Genomic DNA, 23,966 nt, shown 5'->3' on the forward strand with positions numbered 1-23,966 from the left:
ATTTGTGAAACTGGCCAAGAGTTGAAGGATAATTGAGCAGGATTTGAACAGGGAGGAAGAGAAGCCAGCCAGGAATGATTCAATGAAAGGAGAGATCAAGTTGTTGCAAATGACTAGTTTTATTGCATGAAAGATAACATTTTGGCGATTTGACTCCATTTGCATTTATTGCATATGATTAGCTTTTAATAGGGAGAACCCCCCCCCATTGGAGTCTAGACGCTGGTGGTGGCAGAGCAGATGAACCTCCTTCCTTCTCAACACTAGATGGACAAGGTGGAGTTGGGGATGGAGGTGGGTTGCAAACTGAAAAGAGAATGACAAGTGTCAGAGGCAGTGACATTTAAAGGCGGAGTCCAATCGCCTGATTGGCTGACTGCAGATTGGCTAGATCATGTGCTGGCCAGGCCTCTCAAGCTGTACGACAACAGAGATCTTCCTCGTTGAACCTTCGCTAAAAGCTACATTTAATAGAAAGGTGGAGAGGGGATTAGTAGGGATGTCAACGGCTAACTGGATAGCTGGTTAGCCGCTCGTTAAAAAATATCCGAATACGCTTATCGACTTCACGGTTAATTTGCATAAGCAGATGTAGAAGCACTCGGTGCCGCGCTACGATCTTGTAGATCTGCTATTTTTTAACTCAAATCTTTGCTTCTGGGGAGGTCCCTGGAACAACATATTTTCAGATGGGGGTCCGCGGCCAAATACAGATAATGATGGTGGTCCTTGACATGAAAAAGGTTGAGCACCACTGACATAGAAACATAGGTTTTTCAGAAAACTGTCATGATTTAGAAGACATTTTGTAGAATCGTCCTCAGTCCAAAATGGGTTAATTAACCGGATAATGCTATCCGCTACCCGGATGAAAAACTATCCGTTACTGATATCCCTAATTAGTGGGCAGGAAAAGTATCAGTACTGAAAGAGATGCAGAGAAGTGGAGGAGGAAGATGGCAACATCCAACTTATTGTTTTTGAGTGGTGCAACCACTCCTATAGACAGCTATGTGTGTCCCTGGGTCTGTCTGTCCAAGCACGAAAATAGCGTTATAGCGTTTGTTCACCACCAAGTGTCACTGTTGCACAGCCTAACACACAGACACACACAGGCCAGGGAGGAGGGCTTGTACAGTACAGTACAGTACAGTACAGTACAGTACAGTACAGTACAGTACAGTACAGTACAGTACAGTACAGTACCACTCACTTCAGGTCTGATTTTTTTTATTTTTATGGATGGCACATTACCAAAAAAAACAGTGGTGGAAAGTAACTAAACATTTAATTAAAGTTGTAGTGAAATGAAAAATACGTTTTTCCACACTTTTTTATAATAGCTGCAAGCAGTTCTATGAGAAATATAGTACCGGGGTCTGACGTCAAAACAATAGCGCTTCATAAAAAAAAGAAAAAAAGTCCAGGCTCTGTTCTGGCTCTCTGTATTGTTTATGAAAACTGAATTTATTCTGCCGTGGTATACCCGGAGGAAGCATAATGAATTGTTATTACCCAACAGGAAGTCACGGTCCCCCTTGTGATGCACGTCACCACTAAGTAACCACCTACCATTCCATCTCCACTGCAGGGGCGTGCACACATACACATCAGAGGGGGCTTCAGCCCCTGCCCTTTTACCCGTCTGTAAAACAACCGCCCTTTCCAGACATTTCCGAATGTAGCATTTACTACATGGTGAAAGAAATGCAAATGCCACACTCCTTTCCATGCCATGCCGGAAGGCAGCGTTCAGGTTAATTGCTTTTGAAATCCATGTCGTTACACCGCATCTACACTAGCTAAAGAGTGCTGGGTTGCCCCCCGAAAATAGCTGATCTACAAGCTCTCAACGCGACGCGTTGTGAGCTTGTAGATCTGCTATTTTCGCTATGTTTGTCCAAAAGTGCCCTCCCTTTTTGTCCAAAAGTGCCCGATTTTAGCCCCTGCCCCTCTAACACGCCACTGCTCCACTGAGTCCACTCCCTCATCTAACTGTAGTTATTTCTCTCCTCACCTCACCACGTACCCCCCCCCTCCCTCTCTCCCTCTCCTCACTTGTCGTGTGGGAGACTGCTGGAAGGAAGGGACGGCGTTAATCCGCTTTCCAACCCTAATGCGTTTTCCCCTGAATATTTCAGCATGCCCGCGTCTTCTTGTGTTCCACAAGGCTGAGTACTCGTACACTCTGCACTCACGCCTCAGCGGGGGCTCACAGCAGAGGCACCATGCATGCTGGACATGGCCAGCGTCACCGATAGTGTTTTGGAACGGACTGCTGCCGGGGACTGAGAGTGAGCAGGAGGAAAGAAACGGTGGGGGAGAGGGGATTAAGAGGAAGAGAAGATAGCGGGGATGTTGTTGAGCATGGAACAGATTTGAACATGATGGGGTTTTTGTACACAACAACAGTGCTGGAGAGCAGTGGCGTGCACAGACATTTAGAGGGGCAGGTGCTCAAGTGGAAAAAAAGGACACCTTGTGCAGCGCGTGGAACCGGCCGGTTGCCTTAATAGTGTGAGATTTATAGATTTTGCGGCATAAATAATATATTAGAAGCTTTTTATCAATAATTGATCAATGTCACCATGTCCACATACTGTACACTGTACACTGTACAAAAAATAATAATAATAATAAAAAAGAAATCAAAAGGGCACATTGCTGTCTAGAGGGCAAAGGGCAGGTGCTCTAGCACCATCTAGTGTCTATCTGTGCACGCCACTGGTGGAGAGTAACTAAGTACATTTACTTTACATTTAACTTTACTTTACATTTTACTTTACATTTTTACTGTACATTACTTAAGTACAATTTTAAGGTATTTGCACTTTATTTCCAATTTCCAATACTTTTACTTCTACTCCACTACATCTCAGACGCAAATATTGTACTTTTACTCATTTATTTGAAAACATTTGCTACTAGTTATTTGTAGATTTGGATTATTATTACAAAACATGCATCAAAACATGCTCTTGTCTTGGCTCCGAGAACTCGAGAAGGTACAAATCGCACACCAAATGGACCCCTGGCAGTGACCGCTCGGGACTAACCAGCGTGGACCTATCGTTTACGTGTGTCTGCACAGCGCGTGGTTGGCTGATGCAACATGGAGAAAAGCTTTGCAGTGGCGGTTCATCAGGGCACCCTTCATTACTCTGCTGTGACAGGAGCTCCTCTGTAGAGATGCTGATGACACTCACCCTGTAGGCTACTGCAGTGGTTTACAACCCTTTTCATATCAAGGCCCATTATTTATTCAGCATTTGAGCCACGGAACCACCATTTGATGACTTTTAGCCTCTCAGACCCAGATCTTCGAATATGTTATTGCCCCCAAAAAGATTTTGCCCACAATTCAATGCTGTTGACAAACGTTGATCAAAATAACATTATTGCTGCATTCTCTAATTGTGTAGACTACTTGTAAATTAAGTAATGCAGATGTTTAACAATAATGTTAATGTAACTCTTGAGAGCGTACAATGAAACCAAATGGACCCGTACGGGTCCATTTGGTTTCATTTTACGCTCTCAAGAGTTAGAGATCTATAAGGGTCCATTTGGTTACCAACTCTCCGTCATTCAGCTGGGGACAACCTGGAACCCTCTCAAGGACCACTGGTTGAAAACCCCTATCCTCCATCATTATTCACAGCTTTGGATATTATATTGTACTACTTTAAACCATTTTCTAATGGCTTTATTATTTTTTAGACTTTGTGTTTGTTTGCAAAAATGGCGTTGGCAGATTTGGGGTTTGCCTACCCAGTGATGTAAATAGGGTGCGTTTTGCGTCCCAAAACGCACTTTATAGTTTTGGGCCGCAACCTCCGCTCAACCTTTGCGTCCCGTGGACGCAGAGGTTGAGCGGAGGTACTCAGCACACAGTAATAATAATCCACGTGAAGAAGAAAAAATCGCGGGGGGGGGGGAAATGCGGTAAAACAATAATCTAGGGACACGATCATTTTGCATGCCCGCATCCGACCTCATCCTATGTTATAAAAAATAAAATCCACGTAGGAATCGTTCTTGTAGAACCACTAGTCTGTAACAACACTGTCAACACAGCGCGCTGTGCGCCGCCATGTTGGCTCTGACTGAGCGCACTCAGCGCAGCCTCTAGACTAGAGCTGTTTAGAGACAGAGAGTGACGACAATAGAGTGATCAGTGACGCATGCAGCCCCACGAATAAGCAGTGAACGGAGATGTCGCAACTCTCTCAACTAAACGGCGCTGCCTCCGACAGAAATATTTAGGGGAACATGTTTTAGCGTGACAAGCAGACCCGATTCAATGGGAAACACACATTGTGTAACACACGCTGATATTTTGACTAAGTATAATAATTGCAACTGCAAACAACTTTTGGTTTAAGCTCTGTTAAATCCACTGTTGCCCACTATTAGTATTTCTTACTGAGTTGTGCTTGCTAATACTACTAGCCTACATTAAAAATATACTGTATAGGCCTATTTGATATGTTTATATATATTTTTTTATAAAATAAAATAAAACATGTTTTATTATTATTATTTTTGAGTGGTGCAACCACTCCCTTACGGAGCTATGTGTGTGGGTGGGTGGCTGGGTGTCTGGGTGTCTGGGTATGAGCACGAAAACAGCATGGTTGTTTTTCACCATCTGTGCGCAACCTAATGCACACACAAACACACACGCACGTATTAACTGTATGCTTTCGGGGGTGCCAGTACATTACAGTACAGTAGAGGGGCCGCCACACGGTAACTCTGTCATTCTCAACCGTTTCGGACGCGACGCGGTACGCCGGAACCGGCCCGGCCCCCTGGGCGTGTTCCTGGGGGTCTGGAACATCCCCCCCCGCGAACCCCCACACGGAGTTGCACCACTCACTTCACACAGGTGTGATTTTTTTTGGGACTCATAAGAATTTTTTGGGACTCACTTGAATGACCACCTGTGCATCCCGGGACCCATTACATTGAAAACCTATTTACATCACTGCCTACCATGATGGACAGGGTTATTTAGAGTTTATTTTTTCCAGTTTTCCAGTGTTTATGAGGAGTACTTCATTAGACCCCGTGGTGTGGTTGTTATGTGCAATGATGTCTTCCCTTTGTATTTTTGGGTTTCTTCCTGGAGGGAGAAACCTTGACACTCAAACGTGCCAATGAAATAAACAGTGATATAGTGACATCACAATACCATCCCCTCCCATAACCCCTCCCCCTTTATCATACAACAACAGCTGTGAGCATAGACATTAAAAATATAGATGCCTCATTGGCCGCTGCAGTTCATTGGAGCACCGTGTCTCCAATGAAGGCAGGAAGTCAAGCGGAAGTGCAGTGCTGAAGGCTTTTTCTTTTTTTTAACAAATCTTTATAACAGTCATGAAAATACATTACAATACAAAACAAGAAAACAAACCAACACAAACAAATACAACATCAGAGCCAGGGGGGATTACTAACAGAAAACATTAAAGAGTGAACACAAAGCAACAGTTCTCCGCAGCTTTCTTATTTAGAAGTGCTGAAGGCACGCCGCGTGCCTTCAGCACGGACTTATGTCACGCACGCGGAAGCTTGTCAAGCTTCCGCTCATTGAAGGCAAATGCTTTGCAAGGAATCTCAGGGAAAATTGTGCCTTCCATTCTAACACGCGCCCCAGAGCCGGAAGAGGCTTCTACGTTTATATGTCTATGGCTTGTTAGTGTCGCTTCAGTCCAGGTGGATCCCCACCCATCACCACCCACCAGGCAAACCAGGCATACTGGTGGGTGTGTCCACATAAAAACAACATTTGGCTTTTTGCCTTTATTGATAGGGTACAGTAGACAGACAGGAAAGGGGGAGAGAGATGGGGAGTGAACCCACGGCACGTCGTCCGGCTGGCTCGGCAGCCTAGTTGCCCAGACGGTTGAGCTAACCGTTCTGCCAATTCTGCACACTTTTTGTGTGGTGCAGCCACTCCAATGACCAGCAATGTCTGTCCCTATGTCTGTATGTCCCTATGTTTAGGTAGGATGACCAGATGTCCCGATTTGTGCGTGATTGTCCCGCATTTCAATGACTTTTCATGCGTCCCGCAAATTGAGACGCTGTCCCGCATTATGATAGACAGGCTCCAGTTTTCAAATGTGCGCTTTATCTGTGGGTCTGTGGGAGAGCAGCGGAGCTGCAGACAGTGCAGAGGCTGTCATGACAGTGTGTGTAGGTAGGTAGGATTGGCTGTCAATCAAACAGCCGGGCAGAGAGGGGGAAATCAAATCAATGCGGTGCGGATAGTTTAGTGAACACCCACCAAAATAAAACAACGCACGAAACAACAGTACAACGAGTTAGCGTCTTAGCTAAAACATGGAGGAGAAAGGGGAAGAAAATGAAGTGCAGTTACAACAAGCACAGGGAAACTATTTATCCGTGGGTGAAGAAGCCATGCAGTGCAAGGCATATTGAAAGAGTCTTCTGTGACATTTGTAATTAGAGTCGTTTCTCAGTGACACACGGAGGAGGTGAATAACGTCGTGAAGCAACGTGTTGATCAAAAGGAGGCTTCACGGTGCATGGACACGTTTGTACTAAAACCAAAACAAGAAGAAAAGGTAACAGCAGCTTAAATAACTAGTGTTTACCACACAGTACAACTGAGAGACTTTCAGACTTGTAATGGACAACATAAACACCTAAAAACACATCTTTAAAATCCTGGCTGTGCTGCTATGGTGGAGAAGTGTGTTTACAATTTAATTTATTATGAGTTGCCTCCAATGCTGACCAATTTTGATTTATATTTCTGGTTTAATTTATTTACCTGTATAATTTCAAAATAATTTGCAGTAGTTGGCTTTGTTAGGAGGAGGATACTTTGATAAAGTAAACATTTATTTATTGGTTCCTTATTGGTTGTAATTCATGCCTTCACAATCAAATCAAAGCCCCTTGGTTGGTTGGTTGGTCCAGTTGTATTGGTTGGTTGGTTGGTTGGTTGGTTTGTTGGTTGGTTGGTGAATTGTCCAGTTGTATTGGTTGGTTGGTGTATTGTCCAGTTGTTTTGTTGGTGTATTGTCCAGTTGTATTGGTTGGTTGGTTGGTCTATTGTCCTGTTTGTCCAATAATAGTTCATTTAAATGCATTTCTGTTAAGTTTCTTTTATTTGCATAGTAGTTCTATTATAGTTATTATCATCATAGTCCTATTATGTGCTACTGAATCAACCAGATGGCAAAGCATATATATGCTATGTGAGGGGCAGAATAGAAATGTCTAATTGGGGAATAGAAATGTTATTATTTTTGTTTTCGTATACACATTATTCACACGCACGACACAACCCCTCATGTGTCCCACATTGTCCCACAGTTGGGATCTGGTCACCCTACCAACAGGTGACAAAGTGGCGCTGTTGAGCTTCACACTGTGCACAGGTGCATGATGGGAAGCTGAGTTTTAGTGTAACAGTACAGAACAGACTTCCTAGACGCAATAGCATTTGTTGTTTGAAATAAATCTTCCTCCTAATATAATAATAATACCTGATGATCATGTTTTAGGCTGGGAAAAAAATCACAGCACTACATCTTTAAAAGGCTTTTTGCTGCCATTTGTCTCCTTCTTGGGCGGCCGGTCTTCAATAAAGCCTTAATTACATTGTGGCCTGTTGCACACATCCTAATACGTGCACTACATGAACACGCATTTACACAAGCACAAGTACATTCACATGCACACACAGCATCTCTACTACAAATGAAAAACGAAAACACACAGTGACACACACACAGTGACACACACACACACACACACACACACACACACAAACACAAACAATGGCCTGAGAGTAGTGTCTACCAGATGTCTTCTCTTTGATATTGATGGAGCTTTAAAGGTAGACGGATATTGATGTTTTCTTTTCTTTGTGTGTGTGTGTGTGTGTGTGTGTGTGTGTGTGTGTGTGTGTGTGTGCGTGTGCGTGTGTGCGTGCGCTAGTTGTCGGACCAGTAACCGGAAAAGCCTCATTCTGACCAGCACATCTCCTACTCTGCCACGACCACACTCCCCACTGCCGGGACACATAGGTACGTAAATATGCATTGTATTAATATATGGTATGTTGCAATATATTGTATCACAGGTAACAAAAGATACATTGTGATATTATATTGTATCATCTAATCTAACTATAAATGCACCAAGTCTCTGTGTGTGTGTCTGTAATCCACGTAACTCGAGAACCGTTCGCCCCACCGACTTCAAATTTGACACACACGTTCCGGGTGCATTGCCCGGTGTCGAGTCGGTCGGACCCACGGTTGTCCAGAACCGCCCCAAAAAGGCCTCTGAGCTGGCCTGTTCTGAAGTCACAACACTTCATATTTGGGCATGCCTGACACAGAACCATATATATAGGAATAAACGGACACAGAGAGACAGATACAACTAGAACAAGTGCCTTTCTGGGCACAGGTCTCCACCAGGAGGATAGGACTGTGTTAGATGTTTGGCAAAAACAATTTTCTTCATTTTGTTGAGGAAATGCAGAGCCAGATCACTCATAGCATCTCTGAGGATAGAATTCTGGATGAGCAGGACATGTGCAGCATTTTGTGATGATCTCTTCTCCACTCGTCCCTCCCCAACATTCGTCTTTATTTGTTGGCAAAATTTTCAACATATTTAGTCTTAGTTTTAGTCATCATAGCTTTTTTTGCGTCGTTTTCGTCAGTGAAAAAGGGTAGTCGACGGACATTTTCCGTCGTAGTTTTAGTCGACGAACTCAACACTACTACGCTGTGCCTTTGATGTATTTGTTTTATTGTGTCCCAATAGGAAGCAGTCCTTTGGATAGTCCACGCAACTTCTCACCCAGCGGACCAGCTCATTTTTCCTTCGCTTCCTCTAGAAGGTCATTGTTTTCTCTTTATTCACACCCACACGCACACACTGAGAAGCACATACTGTACAGTATGTAACAATGCATACTGTATGTAACAATGCAAGTACAACATTAGGGACCTAACAATAACGTCTGTTGACAGAATTGGTTTCATACACAACAGACCTACTACCCAATGCAGTCAAATGTATGTTCATCCGAAAATATATATTTTCAATGTTGTTTGTGTCATGAGCACATTCACATAGAATGCAAATATTACACACTAACACATCGCGAATGAAGGCATCAACCTGTATGAATGAGGCATCAGCTATATATATTTATAGTTTTTGGTATGAAATATTTATATGAATATTTATTATTAAGTATTTAGCATTTTCATATTGTTTATTTTTCATGATCCCAGTGTGTAAAGTGCCTTAACGCCTTTTTTCTACATTTTTCTATGTGCAAAGTGCCAGCATTGCACACTTTACAGTAGCAATCCCTTATCTTTCACTTAAGACAGAGTGGTGGAAAGTAACCGTTTACACTACATTTACTCTGTGAAACCATGTACAACGTACAAGTACTGTAGCCTACTTCAATAAACTTTGCATCGTAGGGGGCACGGTGGCACAGTCAGTAGTGATGCCGCCTCACAGCTAGAAGGTCCTGGGTTCGATTCCCGCTGGGGACGCTGGGGGCGTGCTCTCTCCTCCGCGTCATCAGTGCCCATACCCGAGGCGGGGTTGGCAAAAGGGCCCTTCTGTGTGGAGTTTCATGTTCTCCCCGTGTCCCCTAGGGTAGGTACCCTCACAAAAAACATGCAGTAATCCTGGTCTCTAAAACTACCTCCCCCTGGCCAGCCGGCGTGCCTGATGGAGGGGAAAGGAACTGGTCGGAATAACGTGTTCCTTCCGCGTGCTACGTCCGTCCGGGGAAACTCCCCCCTGTCAGGTGCAAAGAAGCAGCTTAGACTCCTCATGCATACCGTAGAAGGAAGCATGAGATCAGTCCGCTGCCCCCCCCCCCCCCCCCCCCCCAGGTTGGCAGAGGAAGTGTAGCACCCAGGATTGCATTAGATAATTGACACTGGGTGAAACAATGTGTTGCAAAATCGTGGGATAAAAATGATAGGAAAAAATAATAAACTTTGCAAACAAGTGCAATACAGGCCTTTTACTTAAAGGACAACTTTAGTTTTTTTCAACAAAGGTTCATGTTTTAGGTTGTTATTAGAGAAAATAAAAGATGACTGTTAATTGTTTTTCATTTTCTGCTTTCTTTCGTTTTAGGGATTTTAGCTGTTTTTTTATTTATTTTTATGATCAGTACTTTATTTGGATTTTTTACAAAAACAGAAAACAGAAAAAACAAACACAAGCAACAACAACAGAATACGTATGCATGGACATTATGTATGAACACAGAAACATAATATAAAACAAGGATAGACAAGATAAACAAATACAAATACAAATAAATCAAATTTTCAAAAGTTTAAATTAGTTTACACGACCAAACACGCAGCATCATCAACCGTATCATATGTATACTAATACAGTAAACAATCAAAAGGGCATTGCCTGACCATGGATCACATCAAGGACCTGCAACATGACTGAGAAACACGTTCCACTTCAAATCATATTTATCCAACTGATTATTCATCTTAAAGGATAACCTCTCCAAAGCAGCCACAGTACCAAGCTGAGTGAGGGGTTTTAGCTTTGTTTGACAGGGGGGCGGGGGCATTCAAGCATGGGGCTAAATATGTATTTTTTTTACAACATTTTATAGCGATTTATTTTTTTATTATTTACTATAGTCCTACTAGACCCCAAGAAATTACATCTGGCCACAAAAGATCACTGGATCTACTGAATGTGTCAAACTGACATAGTCAGCCTATGACACACAGTGTGGCTTCCCCCCAGTAGGCGTTCTTCACATTCAATAGATCCTGTGATCTTCTGTGGCCAGATGTAATTTCTTGCGGTCTATTAGGACTATAGTAAATAATAAAAAAAGAAATTGCCATAATATTTTGTAAAAAAATACATGTTTATCCCCATGCTTGAATGTCCCCGCCCCTGTCAAAAATAGCTAAAATCCCTAAAACGAAAGAAAGCAGAAAATGAAAAAATAATAACACTCATCCTGTACTTTCTCTAAAACAACTTAAAACTTGAACCATGGTTGAAAAAAACGAAAGTTGTCCTTTAAAAAGTATTTCTATGATGCATTACTATTGCAACTTTTACTTAATAGTCCACTTGCCAGAATGTGAACCCAGGCATGTTGAGTACACCAAAGTTTTATGTTAGAAATGTTGAGTATGGGTCCCCAGCATGTAGAAACTGCGAGATGCTAACTTGCATATGTTGAGCAATTTTCATAATTGGCATAATATGTGACCATACCATTAACACTCTATGAGGAAAAAAAAATCTAAATTTCATCATGCTTTAAGTGGCATGTATGTAAGTAGCATCACATGTGATGATGTCAGCACATTTGAGTGGCTATGGCCATTTTTAGCCCAATTGTTTTTGCAAAACTAATGCTTGGAATGGATTCAGCATCATGAAAACCCCCTAGTTTGACACGTCACATGCTACATAAAGCATGATGAATTTATTTATTTATTCATTTTTGCCTTCTGTAGGGTGTTAATGGTATGGTCACATATTATGACAATTATGAAAATTGCTCAACATATGCAAGTTAGCATCCGGCAGTTTCTACATGCTGGGGACCCATACTCAACATTTCTAACATAAAGCCTTGGTATACTCAACATGTCCAGATTCACAATGGGGCTCTATGGGCCCGGCAAGTAGACTTTAAGTAAAACATCCTAGTACTTCTTCTGCCACAGACATAGATGTCTGGAGATGCCCCGAGGAAAGGCAGGAGACAAGAGGAGCGAAGGCGTAATCGCCTTGATTGAAAGGAAGTGAAGAAATTGCTGCCCTGACTGCCGCCACTGTTTCTGTTACGCCGAGAGTCTGTAACAGAGACTTAAAATAGGAGTCCTTCTCACCGCAGACAGTGATAGAGAGGAATAACCTTCAGGTCAACGTAATAAAACTTCCACCCTTACTTCTCATTTCTTTTCCTTTTCCAGGGCCGACGGTCGGAGGTGGTCCTTGGCCTCTCTGCCTTCTTCTGGATATGGCACCAACACACCTAGTTCAACGGTAGGTGTGTGTGTGGATACTCTAGAACAGGGGTATTCAACTAGATTAGGCAGAGGGCCACAGCTGTAGAATGATTGTGTGTGTGTGTGGGGGGGGGGGGGGGGGGGACGAGCACAGTGTGCGCGCACAAAGGAATATGCTACTTTAGAATAGATGGAGACCTATTTGACAGTGCATAAACATAATTTCCATGACATTAACGAGCGTCAACGAGCACCAGCTGGACACGCACGCACGCACGCACGCACGCACGCACGCACGCACGCACGCACGCACGCACGCACGCACACACACACACACACACACACACACACACACACACACACATACACACACACATCTCATTTCTCCAAAAGCCCTTGGCTTTCACATTACATTTGACCCTAGAACACTAGAAGGTTGCGGTCACGTATAACACCACACGTTCGTGTTTTTGTTTTGTTTGTGAATAGTCCGAGTGTTACACACACACACACACACACACACACACACACACACACACACACACACACACACACACAAAGCGTACATTCTGAACGAAGGCAGACAGCCTTGTCTTTCATGGCCACTGGCCGTGTTTTGTGTGTTCGTCACGGTCCATCGCATCAACGGGAACTGAAAAAGCTGAGTTGAAAACGCAGAGGTAACGTCGAAAATGTATTTTTTTGTGGCTTTCACCTTTATATTTTTTTATAGAGGGATAAATAGTAGGCTGACAGGAAATAGGGGAGAGAGATGGGGGGGTGACACACAGTAAAGGCCGTCGGGATCGGGAGTCGAACCCGCGGCACACTGCCAGACTGGAGTACCAGCCAGGGTGCCTGGACCGCTGAGCCACGGCCCAGGCAGAGGTAAAGTCAGTGACGTATCACAGCCACAAAGCACAGGTGTAAACGGCACTTCTGCATACTCCGCATACGTCACGGCCTATGACTTGGCCAACTGACCCGTGCACAAAGCTGTGTGCGCACAAAGTGTGCTCTTCTCAATTGTATAACATGTGCTGTGCACCAACGTTATTGCATTCGTTATTATTGGTTATTGTATGAACACAATACTTTAAAAAGGCAGTTGACTTGATGTCATCCCAGTCTCAATAAACATGCTGTAATGGACCAATTCTGACCAACATTTTGTATATTTTTGTTATCTATCTATAAATGCACCAAGTCTCTGTACATGTACGTACGTCTGTATCCACGTAACTGGAGAACCGTTCGCCCCACCGACTTCAAATTTGACACACGCGTTCACGCCTTCACCATTCATTTCCCAGCATGTGACGAGTGACAACCCATTAGTGTATGTTGAAAGCATCTGTTAATGAATTAATTATTCTTATGGGAAGGGAGATAAGTAAGTGTTGGAATCTGGAATAGGCTTTTATCCTCCCTCGTGAATCTACTAATCTACTAAATCTGCAGTCGCTGCATTTAGTCATGAGAATGAAACACCAAATTTAATTTGAGATATTTGTGATTTGTCATTAATTTCTTTCATGCTATCCTGCACATGAATATGCATTTCGTTTTATGGATTTAATGTGCATATATTACCATGTGTAGAATTAGTACGCACTGTGCTATTAGGGCATTTGTTCTCCTTGTTTTATTCTGCTTTGAAATGATTAAATGGCACACTAGCAGCAGAATGTGATGCACAGTGCACACATTAATTGTTTGTCCATACACATACACACACACATGCGCACTCACACTCTTCTGTTCTTTGTTCTTTATACTGTGCGCTATAAAAGTCTCAGTGGAATAGTTAAAGAACCCCAGTGCTTCTTAATCTATCCCATGGAAAGCAGAACTAAAAATAACCAGTTGGTTGCTAAGATATTCTCTTATCTGCGGCTGATGACTTGGCCCTTCTGAAGCAGAAAGCGCAGTGAGGGAGTGGGTAATAGAGAATCTGCCTAACCAATTTGCAACGCTGCCCTGCAGTCACAATCTCTTATCTATTGCTCCAGACAGAGATGGATGATATAAAGCAAGGGATTAAGAGCGTAGAAGACAGACAAATACAGAGACGAGCGGAGGGGGACAAAACCACAGTGTGTTCTGTATAGGTGCTCGGCTCCAAACCATCTCCCTCTCTCTTCTTCTTCCACTGATGGAAAGTATTTACTCAAGTATTGCACTTAAGTCCCGTTTAGAGGTACATAATACTTTACTTGAGTAAAAAAATCACACCCGTGTGAACTGAGTGGTGTAAGGTCTTATATAGACTGATCAACTGTGGTCTGACGTAATGTCTGACGTAATGAAATCACACCCGGATGTGATTTCACAACTGGCTTTTTTTGTGCAGAAAAAATGAGCATGGTTGCTACGGTCATCCAGTTCACCCGGGTGTGATTTAATTACGTCAGAAATTATTTTGAACATAGCAACCATGCTCATTTTTTCTGCACAAAAAAGCCAGTTGTAGGAGTGGTTTACACCACTCAAACAAAAAAGCCAGTTGTAGGAGTGGTTTACACCACTCAAAAACAAATATTACTTACTTCCGTTCCACTACATCTCAGAGGCAAATATTGTACTTTTGACTCCACTACAATTATATATCAGCACTAGTTTCTTTGTTTCTTTATTAATACGGAACATGTATCAACCACTTACAGGTAAGCCCTGTTTTTATACTTTGGCTATTTGAAAATAGCCGATCTACAAGCTAGCTCACAACGCAGCACGATGCGTTTTGAGCTTGCAGATCAGCTATTTGTGACAAAGTATTTAACGACAAGACTTTCCCCTCGTTGTCAGTGCTCTCTCTCTCTCTCTCTCAGCTCTAGCAACGGGCCATTACTCGCATGATTAGTTACGGCAGGACTGTCGCATGTGAGGCAGAACAGATGAAACGAGGAGCGGGGTGGAGGAAGTCGAGAGGGGGTTGGACAAATTTATGCACACCAAAAAAAGAAGTTGCATAAATGTTGTGAGGCAAGGGCGCCGGTGCTGTGGAAATAGACAGAGAACTTTACAAGTTAGGCAAAAGGTGCCAGCCAACGGGAACGAAACTGAATGAAGAAAAAATATAGCCGCACGCTCGTAGCTGCCACACGTTTATTGAGGACTTTACAAGAACAGACATTTGCAGGCAGTGATTGCACAGTAAGTGACAATCCAGTGAAATATTTTGGCGATGAAGGCACATTCCTCCTCAGTAAACAGTGCACACGTTCAGTGAACCTCTCCCGGCTTTCTTTCTCTCTGGCTCTCTCTCTCTCTTCCCTCTTTTCTTCAAGTGTTTAATTGATGCCGTGGACTGGAATCAATGCTTTCGCAACAGTCAAGTGTTCAGTGCATTTGTGGTGACTGTGACCTCCATTGGAAATCTCGTGCGGCGTACTGTAGGCCAGCCCCAGTGCCTCCCCTTGAGATGACATTTTCATTGATCTGGGCTGGTTTCTTTCTTGTCCCTGCTGTGATGAAGAAAAGTCTTGTTTAAAAGCACAGCCATAAACCTGCCCAAGGCGACACACGCACGCATGTGCGCGCGCACGCACGCACACACGTACGCGCGCGCATACACATTTTTGCATGGAGTCATCTTTGTTGTTGCAGCAACTAAACTACTTGTTGCAGATAACAGATAAAGTAGCCTAGTACTGTATATGACAATGCCTGCAGTCTTTCCCTTTTAGTTCTGTAGCCCACAGCTGTATTTCTTTCCTTTGTTTCTGTACCTCTATCTGTTATTCTGCCAGTTCTACCACCAGTGGTGTCATGGTGTTTCTTTTACTGGTACCACAGCGTTTTAATGACGCCACGTGCACGTGTGTGCATGTGCGCATCGCAGAACAGAACACACAGAACAGCTGATATAGCCTAAGCCTATTGTTAAATAGCGTATGAGAGTTTTAGACACACAAACACAAAAGTAGACTTAAAATACAAACATCTTTACTGCATACTAGCAAAACTAAAAAGTTTGCTTTGGACGAATTCATCTGTTTATTCCTGGAGGAGGCATTCTTCTTGTGTGCACAACACCACACAGCAGCAGGAGCCACAGCCTACTGCTGTAAGTGTGCATGCTTACCGTGCGCTCAGGTATAAACAGTTAAAGCTGTCCTGTTGTTATGCAAAGTGGTATCCATTTGATTCGGCGCGTACAGTACTTGACGCGAGGTTGATTAGGTGCGTCTTCTCTTGAATCTAGGGGGACGTGTCGCGTTCTAGCGTGCACGCACATGCACCGTTTTGTTCCGTCCCTGCGCGTGCACGTCAAAAAATGACTGGTACCACGGCGTGGTACTGTGTTCTACGAGCATGACACCACTGTCTACCACAGCCAAGAGATGAATCAGAAGCAGCTGTATTTTAGCAAAAAGTTAAAAAAGTAGATGAAATTCGTTTTTTTTGTGCATACCGGTGGCTCTCCTCTCCTCTCCTCTCCTCTCCTCTCCTCTCCTCTCCTCTCCTCTCCTCTCCTCTCCTCTCCTCTCCTCTCCTCTCCTCTCCTCCCCTCTCCTCTCCTCTCCTCCCCTCTCCTCGGAAAGCACTGTTTAGTTTTTCCACACTTCTATCTCCTTTTCATCTCAGAATTGTTATTGTAGTCTGGCAGCCGACATGCTTCTTTTGTTTAAAGTGCAAAATTTGGTATATAGTCTTTTTTATTAGCCTAAAATATTGTCTATATACATACATTCTGATCGGCTGTCGGCATTGAGCAATTTGTTTTATAGGGGTTTATATGTGACCTACCATTCACATCCTATATAAAATTCAAACTTTCCTTATACTTTAATCATGTAGCATGTGACATGTCAAATGATTCTGAATCCATTCCAAGTATTAGTTTTGCACAAAAAACACGCCGGCTAAAAACGGCCATAGCCGTCATCATAAATGTGATGAGGTCAGCACATTTTGGGCACATCCACGTGGATATGGCCGTTTTTAGCCCAAGGAGTGTTTTTTGTGCAAAACTAATGCTTGGAATGAATTCAGAATCATGAACACCCCCTAGTTTGCAGCAAGGGCGAAATCCAAAAGACCCTCTAAATAGACGTCTCTAAATGTTCTGATTAATTGAAAATTGTGGACCCTATTGTAAACAAGTGTAATACTTTATGGTGTTTTTGTATTGAGTTGTGCTTGAAATGTACTGTAATTCTGCAAACTGTTAATAAATCAATCAATCAATCAATCAATCCATCAATCCTCTCTCTCTCTCTGTCTCTCCTCAGTCGTCCAGCTCCTCTCAGGAGCGGCTGCACCAGCTGCCCTTCCAGCCCACCATGGACGAGCTCCACTTCCTGTCCAAGCACTTCGGCAGCACCGAGAGCATCACGGACGACGACGGGGGCCGCCGCTCGCCCCACGTCCGCCCTCGCTCTCGGAGTCTCAGGTCAGAGGGCACGGTGTCAGGGGAGGAAAACACTGGTGTATAAAGTAACTAAGTACATTTACTTAACACGCTTTTTGCCTGGGAATTCTTCAAAATAAAGGTGCTAGAGTGCCAGCAGATATGCGGCAGATTTTACTCTGAAAAGCCCCTCCCTTCCGTTCCCCCCCCAAAACCAGGAGGCATAATCTTCCGTTCTTACCTCGCGCTGGTCGCGCTAAAGTCTCTCTAGAAGCGTTTATATTCCAAACGAGAGCCATGCTGAAGTCAGAAATGAAGACAGAACATATTGTCCTTCTTTTTTTTGTACAAAACATTATAACCACTTCAGCCCTATATACATTTTGGCCATTTGAAAATAGCAGATCTACAAGTTCACAATGCGTCACGGTAGATCTGCTATTTTTAAAAGATTTTTTATTAATTTACTTTTCCTGAGGGGAGGACAGTGCCTGGATGCCCTCTCAGCTCTTCTACCTCACTAGGTTTCAAAGTGGGGTCCGGGGACCCCCAGTGATCCTTGAGGGGGTTCCAGCGACTATTCGATAATCTTTTTTTTTTAGGTATTGTTGTGAGCTTGTACTGTAGATCTGCTGATCTGATTTATTTTTTGGCAAATCTTGGCAAAAACATTGCTCTACCTTACAGGCATTTAGCAGACGCTCTTAATGCAGAACGCCTTACAGTAAGCAAGAACAACACATGGTGTGTGCGTGCGTGTGTGCGTGCGTACATGCGTGCCGTGCGTACATGCGTGTGTACAGTGTGTGCGTACATGCGTGCGTACATGCGTGCGTACAGTGTGTGCGTGAGTGTGTGCGCGTGTGTTTGTGTGTGTTCCTCTCCCATGCCCCTGACACACATTCAGTATCATACTACTCAGTACCCTCTCTCCACCCTTCAGTGCTCGAGGTGTCTCCGGAGTGCAACTGTTTCTCCATTAGCAAACATCTCTGGGGCACTCTGCTCTCCATAAAGTTCCTCCTACACTGCTTATTGCAGCCACCCTATCATATAGGCACCCCCTCCTGGAGGCAGCACGCCCTGCCTTACAGGCTGCTATACCCACTGCACACTCTGTGCTCGTTAATATTCACTTTTCACATTGAGTGCATAAGAATGAGCTGGCCTACATAGTAGTACTCTCGCCTGTTACAGCGAGCTACAGAGTACTATAACCCATTTTGACCTGAGATCAGATTCTAAAAATGTCTTCTACACATCCTGACAGTTTTCTGAAAAAGCTATGTTTCTGTCAGTCGTTCTGACATAGAAACTAGCAGAAAATAGCAGACCTACAAGCTCGTAGCGCGCCACTCGGTGGCGCGCTATGAGCTTGTAGATCTGCTATTTTTCAATAGCTAAAGCATAACATAATGCTAACACCAAAAGGGGTTCCCGCCCAAAATGGGATAATCAGCTCACTTCAGCCCCACTATATTCAACATGTCCTATTGTACCAGAGACGGCTCCATATTTGGAGGCGACACTGCAATCTATATGCGGTTCAAGGTTCTTTTATTTGTCCTCCGTAGGAAGCTGAAAGCTGCAGTACAAATAACACAAAGAGCAACATACAAAAACTGTGCATATATATACTGACACATGTGCATATAAGGCTGAGGTAGTCACAGTCAGACATTCATCTGTATGCTCGTTGCCTTATAGGCAAGTCTCTCTGTCCATAAACATTGTGCAACAATGCAATATGAATACAATAACTATGCAGTGCTATAGAGATCACACAACGCAGTTCAAATACAATAAACTGTGGCAATAGATACTGTACATATACAATAGAATAGAATAGGAAAACCTGAAATGCTAAAGACATTCACCAGTGACATCATCGATGGGGAATCGAAGCTAATAGAAACCGCAGGCTTTCTATTCCTGAAAAGTTGCAATGCGAAAATGGAAGCCAACGATGGCTTCCATTTTCGCATTGCAACTTTTCTCACGATAATACAAATCTAAATATATATATATATTTAAATATTGTTGTCTTGTAAAAAAACATCTGCCTAATGATGATGTCACTGGTGGACTGGTTTCTGAACTGCCCACAGCCCTCCTATGAGACTAAGAAAGAGTAGAACAAAATTGTGGTTATTTCATCATGAACATAGGACCAGTTATATGAAGATAGGTTGAAAAGTGGCCTCTTAAGGATCATTTGGTTCTACAGAAGACAAACATGTGCTGGCCCAGAAAGTATCCCCTAATTGCAGTGATTCCCAAATGTTTTCCGACTTTTAGACCCTAAAGTGAATTGTGTCTCCCACTCTCCCTCGACCCAAACGTACAAAAACATTATGAATGAATAACTCATAACCTATTTATTTATTTTATCATCATCATCCTCATACTATAATCATCATCATACTATAATCATCATCATCATCATACTATATCATCATCATACTATAATTCTGACAATGTCTGAATGTCTGTGTGTCAGAAACACCGCCGTAGCTCCTCACTGCCTGCACCAATCACTCCCACTTTTCACACAGGCATTGACCATAATAATATGGAGGTCTTAACGAAGCCCTTTTTCCAATTTAACAAATTAAAAATTAATAATGACTTTATTAATGCGAAAACGCACCCAGGGTGCATTACCCCCCGCGGCCACAAGGCGGCAAGTATTTCACAACTGGTAAGGGCTAGTTTATTTAATTGTGAAAATATCCAATCTACAAGCCCACACCACGTTGCACATTATTCTGTTCTGTGATGGAACCAAACCAAGGCAGCTTACTGTAGCTAGGGGTTTGTATTCGCTCTGTTATGGAAAATATCTGTATTTAAAAAAATAATGTTTTTCTGCTCAGAATGTTTTTCTTTATGTCTTTCTTCTTTACATCCTGACGTCTAGGTGTGTGGAATGATTGATCATCTGTGTATCCGGGAATCGTGGGTGTGTGCGTGCGTGCGTGCGTGTGCGTGCGTGTGCGTGCGTGCGTGTGTGCGTGCGTGCGTGCGTGCGTGCGTGTGCGTGCGTGCGTGCGTGCGTACAGGTGTGCACACCATCACTGCTATAGTGTCTGATGTCTCCATACCGACTCTTGTGACAAATGCGGTGCAACTGAAACGCCAGCGGATCCATTAGGGAGACGCAGGGCGCTGAATTTCTGATTGGTGAATCAGCATTTTAAGAGATAGGACAGCGGGGCTGCTGCGGGGCTGATGCCCTGCATGCATCCAAGTGAGAAATACTAAATTGACTCTCGTCTCTCTCTCTCTCTCTCTCTCTCTCTCTCTCTCTCTCTCTCTCTCTCTCTCTCTCTCTCTCTCTCTCTCCCCCTGCCGTCCTTTTCAACAAGTCTACACTCTACTAGCCTAGTAGCCAAAAAGTGAACCCGGAAATGTTGAGTACACCAAGGTTGTTACATGTTATAAATGTTTAGTATGGGTCCCCAGCATGTAGAAACTGCCGGATGCTAACTTGCATATGTTGAGCAATTTTCATAATTGGCATAATGTGTGACCATACCATTAACAACCTATAGAAGGCAAAATATTCAAAATGAAAAATGTGATGTGTCAAACTAGGGGGTTTTCATCCGGCAGTTTATACATGCTGGGGATCCATACTAAACATTTCTAACATAAAACCTTGGTGTACTCAACATGTCCGGGTTCACAATGGGGCTCTATGGGCTGGCTACTAGACTTTACAGCAGTGGTTCCCAAACTTTTTCAGGTCGAGACCCAAAAGAGAGATTAGACCTTTTTTTGCCCTGGGACCCAAACTATTGAAAATAGCAGATCTACAAGCTCACAACGCGGCGCGAAGCGACGTGTTGTGAGCTTGTAGGTCTGCTATTTTACTACTACTATACTTCTTCGACATTGTTTTATTTATTAATTCATGTAATTTATTCGATGTGTTTGTTTGTTTTAAAATGTATGTAAAAAAGTAAAACTCCTTTGAAATATATTTTTTTAAATGTAGGAAAAGAAAATGGGATTTTTACTCGAGTCGTGACCCCCCAAAAATTGGTCCAATGTATTCATCAGTCTTTGACTCTTCTATACTTCTTTGTAACATATATTCCATGTTTTCCCTATGTCTCTAGCCCGGGGCGCTCTCCCTCCTGCTATGACAATGAAATAGTCATGATGAATCATGTCTACAAGGAGCGCTTCCCCAAGGTCAGTGTGACTTACACAAACGTACACGTATATGCGTAGTGTCATTACTATAACTATTGTACACACATTACGCACGCACGCACGCACGCACGCACGCACGCACGCACACACACACTACCGACAACTATACCATGTATCCCATTAAAATCGAATCAGGAAAGCATCTGTGTCATTTTTTATTTTTGCCTTGGCTATTCAAAAATAGCAGATATAAGTGTCACTTTGTGCCACGCTGTGAGCTTGTACATCTGCTATTTTTTTCCTATGTGTTTGGGGATCCTTGGCACGAAAAAAATTGAGAGCGATTTGTGGAATCGGCCTCAGCGGTCTGTTTCTAAGACATAGTGAAACAGAGCTAACCCCACATTATTCCTCACACAACAAGACTATGCTCCCAGCACTGCAAATGGAGACGCAGCATGACTGAGTCTTTATCATCATCACAATGAGAACGATTTGCTACAGCAGACCCCGAAAATGGCACAATAAACACCGAGTACTGAGCCTTGTATACTTTCTCCCAGACAAACATGTCTCGCCAATAACAGTGGCTTGTAACTATACTGCAGTGTTCATTTAACTGACAAGAGTTCACGAAATGGAACCCAATGGAACTCTTGCCATTTCATTTGTACTGCCTTTGGAGTTATTATGGGTCCATTTGGTTCCATTTTCTTACTGTGTTGTTGTGTAAAGCAGACAGGCAAACCCTTGCAGACAAAGAGAAGGAAGGAAACATCCGCACCGTAGTTTAGAGCTTCCAGGACTTACTTCTATCTATAAATGCACCAAGTGTCTGTGCGTGCGTACAGTACGCGTGTACGTCTGTAATCCACGTAACTCGAGAACCGTTCGCCCCACCGACTTCAAATTTGACACACGCGTTCCACCCCACCACAGGGAGTCCCCAGTGCCCATTGTCGATTCCGTCGGATAGACCTGACCACCCCTATATCTCCATATATGGAGCTGGCCTGTTCTGATATCACAATTATGGTCTGACATCTGCATAGACTCCATATTTGGGCATGCCTGACAAAGAACTCCATATATGGGCATAAAACAGACACAGACATAATAACTGGGTGGGGCATCCAATGACAGAAGGCGTTTATATACATTTTACATACGTATGATGTATGTTTTCATTCTTTATAACAAAAAAGTGTGGCAGGATGGTTTCTCTCCGTCTCTCACCCTGTTGTCGTGCTCTGTGATTTGAGCTGCTGCCTATGGAAATTGTATAGCCTTTTATGGCAATAACCAATTTGTGTTTTTTCCCCCATCCAGATAGGGCTAGATAGTGCAGAGTGGATGAGATTATGGGATGTATGGGGCAGGTCATCCAAGCATGGATTAATCTGATTAATTTCACAATTGAATTAACTCAGTTAACTCACTAATTTTGACAGCCCTAATATATATATATATATATATATATAATTATATATATATATTATAAAGTAAGTCTAAGAGTTCTAAACTCGTGTTCGGATGTTTTCTTCCTTCCTCTGGATTCTCGCCTTGATGCCTTGACGTCCAGCACCTGGCCTAAATACAGGCATAAGATGTGTGCACAATCCTCTCTGTAAACACTTGCGGAACAAAAGCTCCGTACGGATACATACAGATTCCTGATAATGTCACACAGTGCACGAGTCATTCCGCAGGGCCGGTGTGCATTGCAGCACTCATATCGATCGCAAATAAACCTCATGTCAGCAGGCCTTTGTCACATGGTCTATAGCCTCGATACACAGGCTTTACATGGTCTATAACCGAAAGCACATACTTGACGACATTTTACACATTTTACACATGGCTGAAGCAACACTCCAGAAATTATTAGCGTGCTAGTGGAAAGTAACTAAGTACATTTGCTTACAGTAAGTACTTTACTCTGAGATGCTTGTACTTTACTTGAGAGTATCTCCAATTTCCAATACATTTACTTGTACTCCACTACATCTATTTGAAAACCTTAGTTGCTATAGTTACTTTTGTACTAGATTTAGATTATTATTACAAAACATACATCATCCACTTCAGCCCTATATACATTTCGTCCATTGGAAAATAGCCGATCTACAAGCTCACAATGCGTTTTGTGTTGTCCGATTCCGGCGAGCCACCCCGCGTCCGAAGCGGTTGATAAATGACAAGTTACCTTGTGGGGGTCCCTCTACTGTACCCTCTACTGTACTGTACTGTACTGACCCACGGGAACGCACCAAGGGTGCCGGCCCGATTCCGGCGAGCCGCCCTGCGTCCGAAACGGTTGAGAAATGACAGAGTTACCGTGTGGGGGTCCCTCTACTGTACCCTCTACTGTACTGTACTGTCACTGTACTGTACTGGCACACCCGAAA

General features: G+C 43.2%; 1 protein-coding gene across 1 annotated transcript in view; it reads left to right on the top strand.

Annotated features, from left to right (window-relative positions):
• Positions 1-23,966, top strand: part of mast1a (microtubule associated serine/threonine kinase 1a) — a gene marked incomplete at both ends in the record, with an annotated part of 111,233 nt that overhangs the window by 40,186 nt on the left and 47,081 nt on the right. Inside the window, 5 exons of the mRNA XM_079498464.1 lie at positions 7,984-8,072; positions 8,824-8,899; positions 12,006-12,078; positions 17,279-17,439; positions 21,522-21,597. Coding sequence (XP_079354590.1) covers positions 7,984-8,072; positions 8,824-8,899; positions 12,006-12,078; positions 17,279-17,439; positions 21,522-21,597 — 475 coding nt within the window. The remainder of the gene's footprint in view (positions 1-7,983; positions 8,073-8,823; positions 8,900-12,005; positions 12,079-17,278; positions 17,440-21,521; positions 21,598-23,966) is intronic.

This window comes from Electrona antarctica, assembly GCF_951216825.1.
Source record: "Electrona antarctica genome assembly, chromosome: 4".
Lineage (NCBI taxonomy): Eukaryota > Metazoa > Chordata > Actinopteri > Myctophiformes > Myctophidae > Electrona > Electrona antarctica.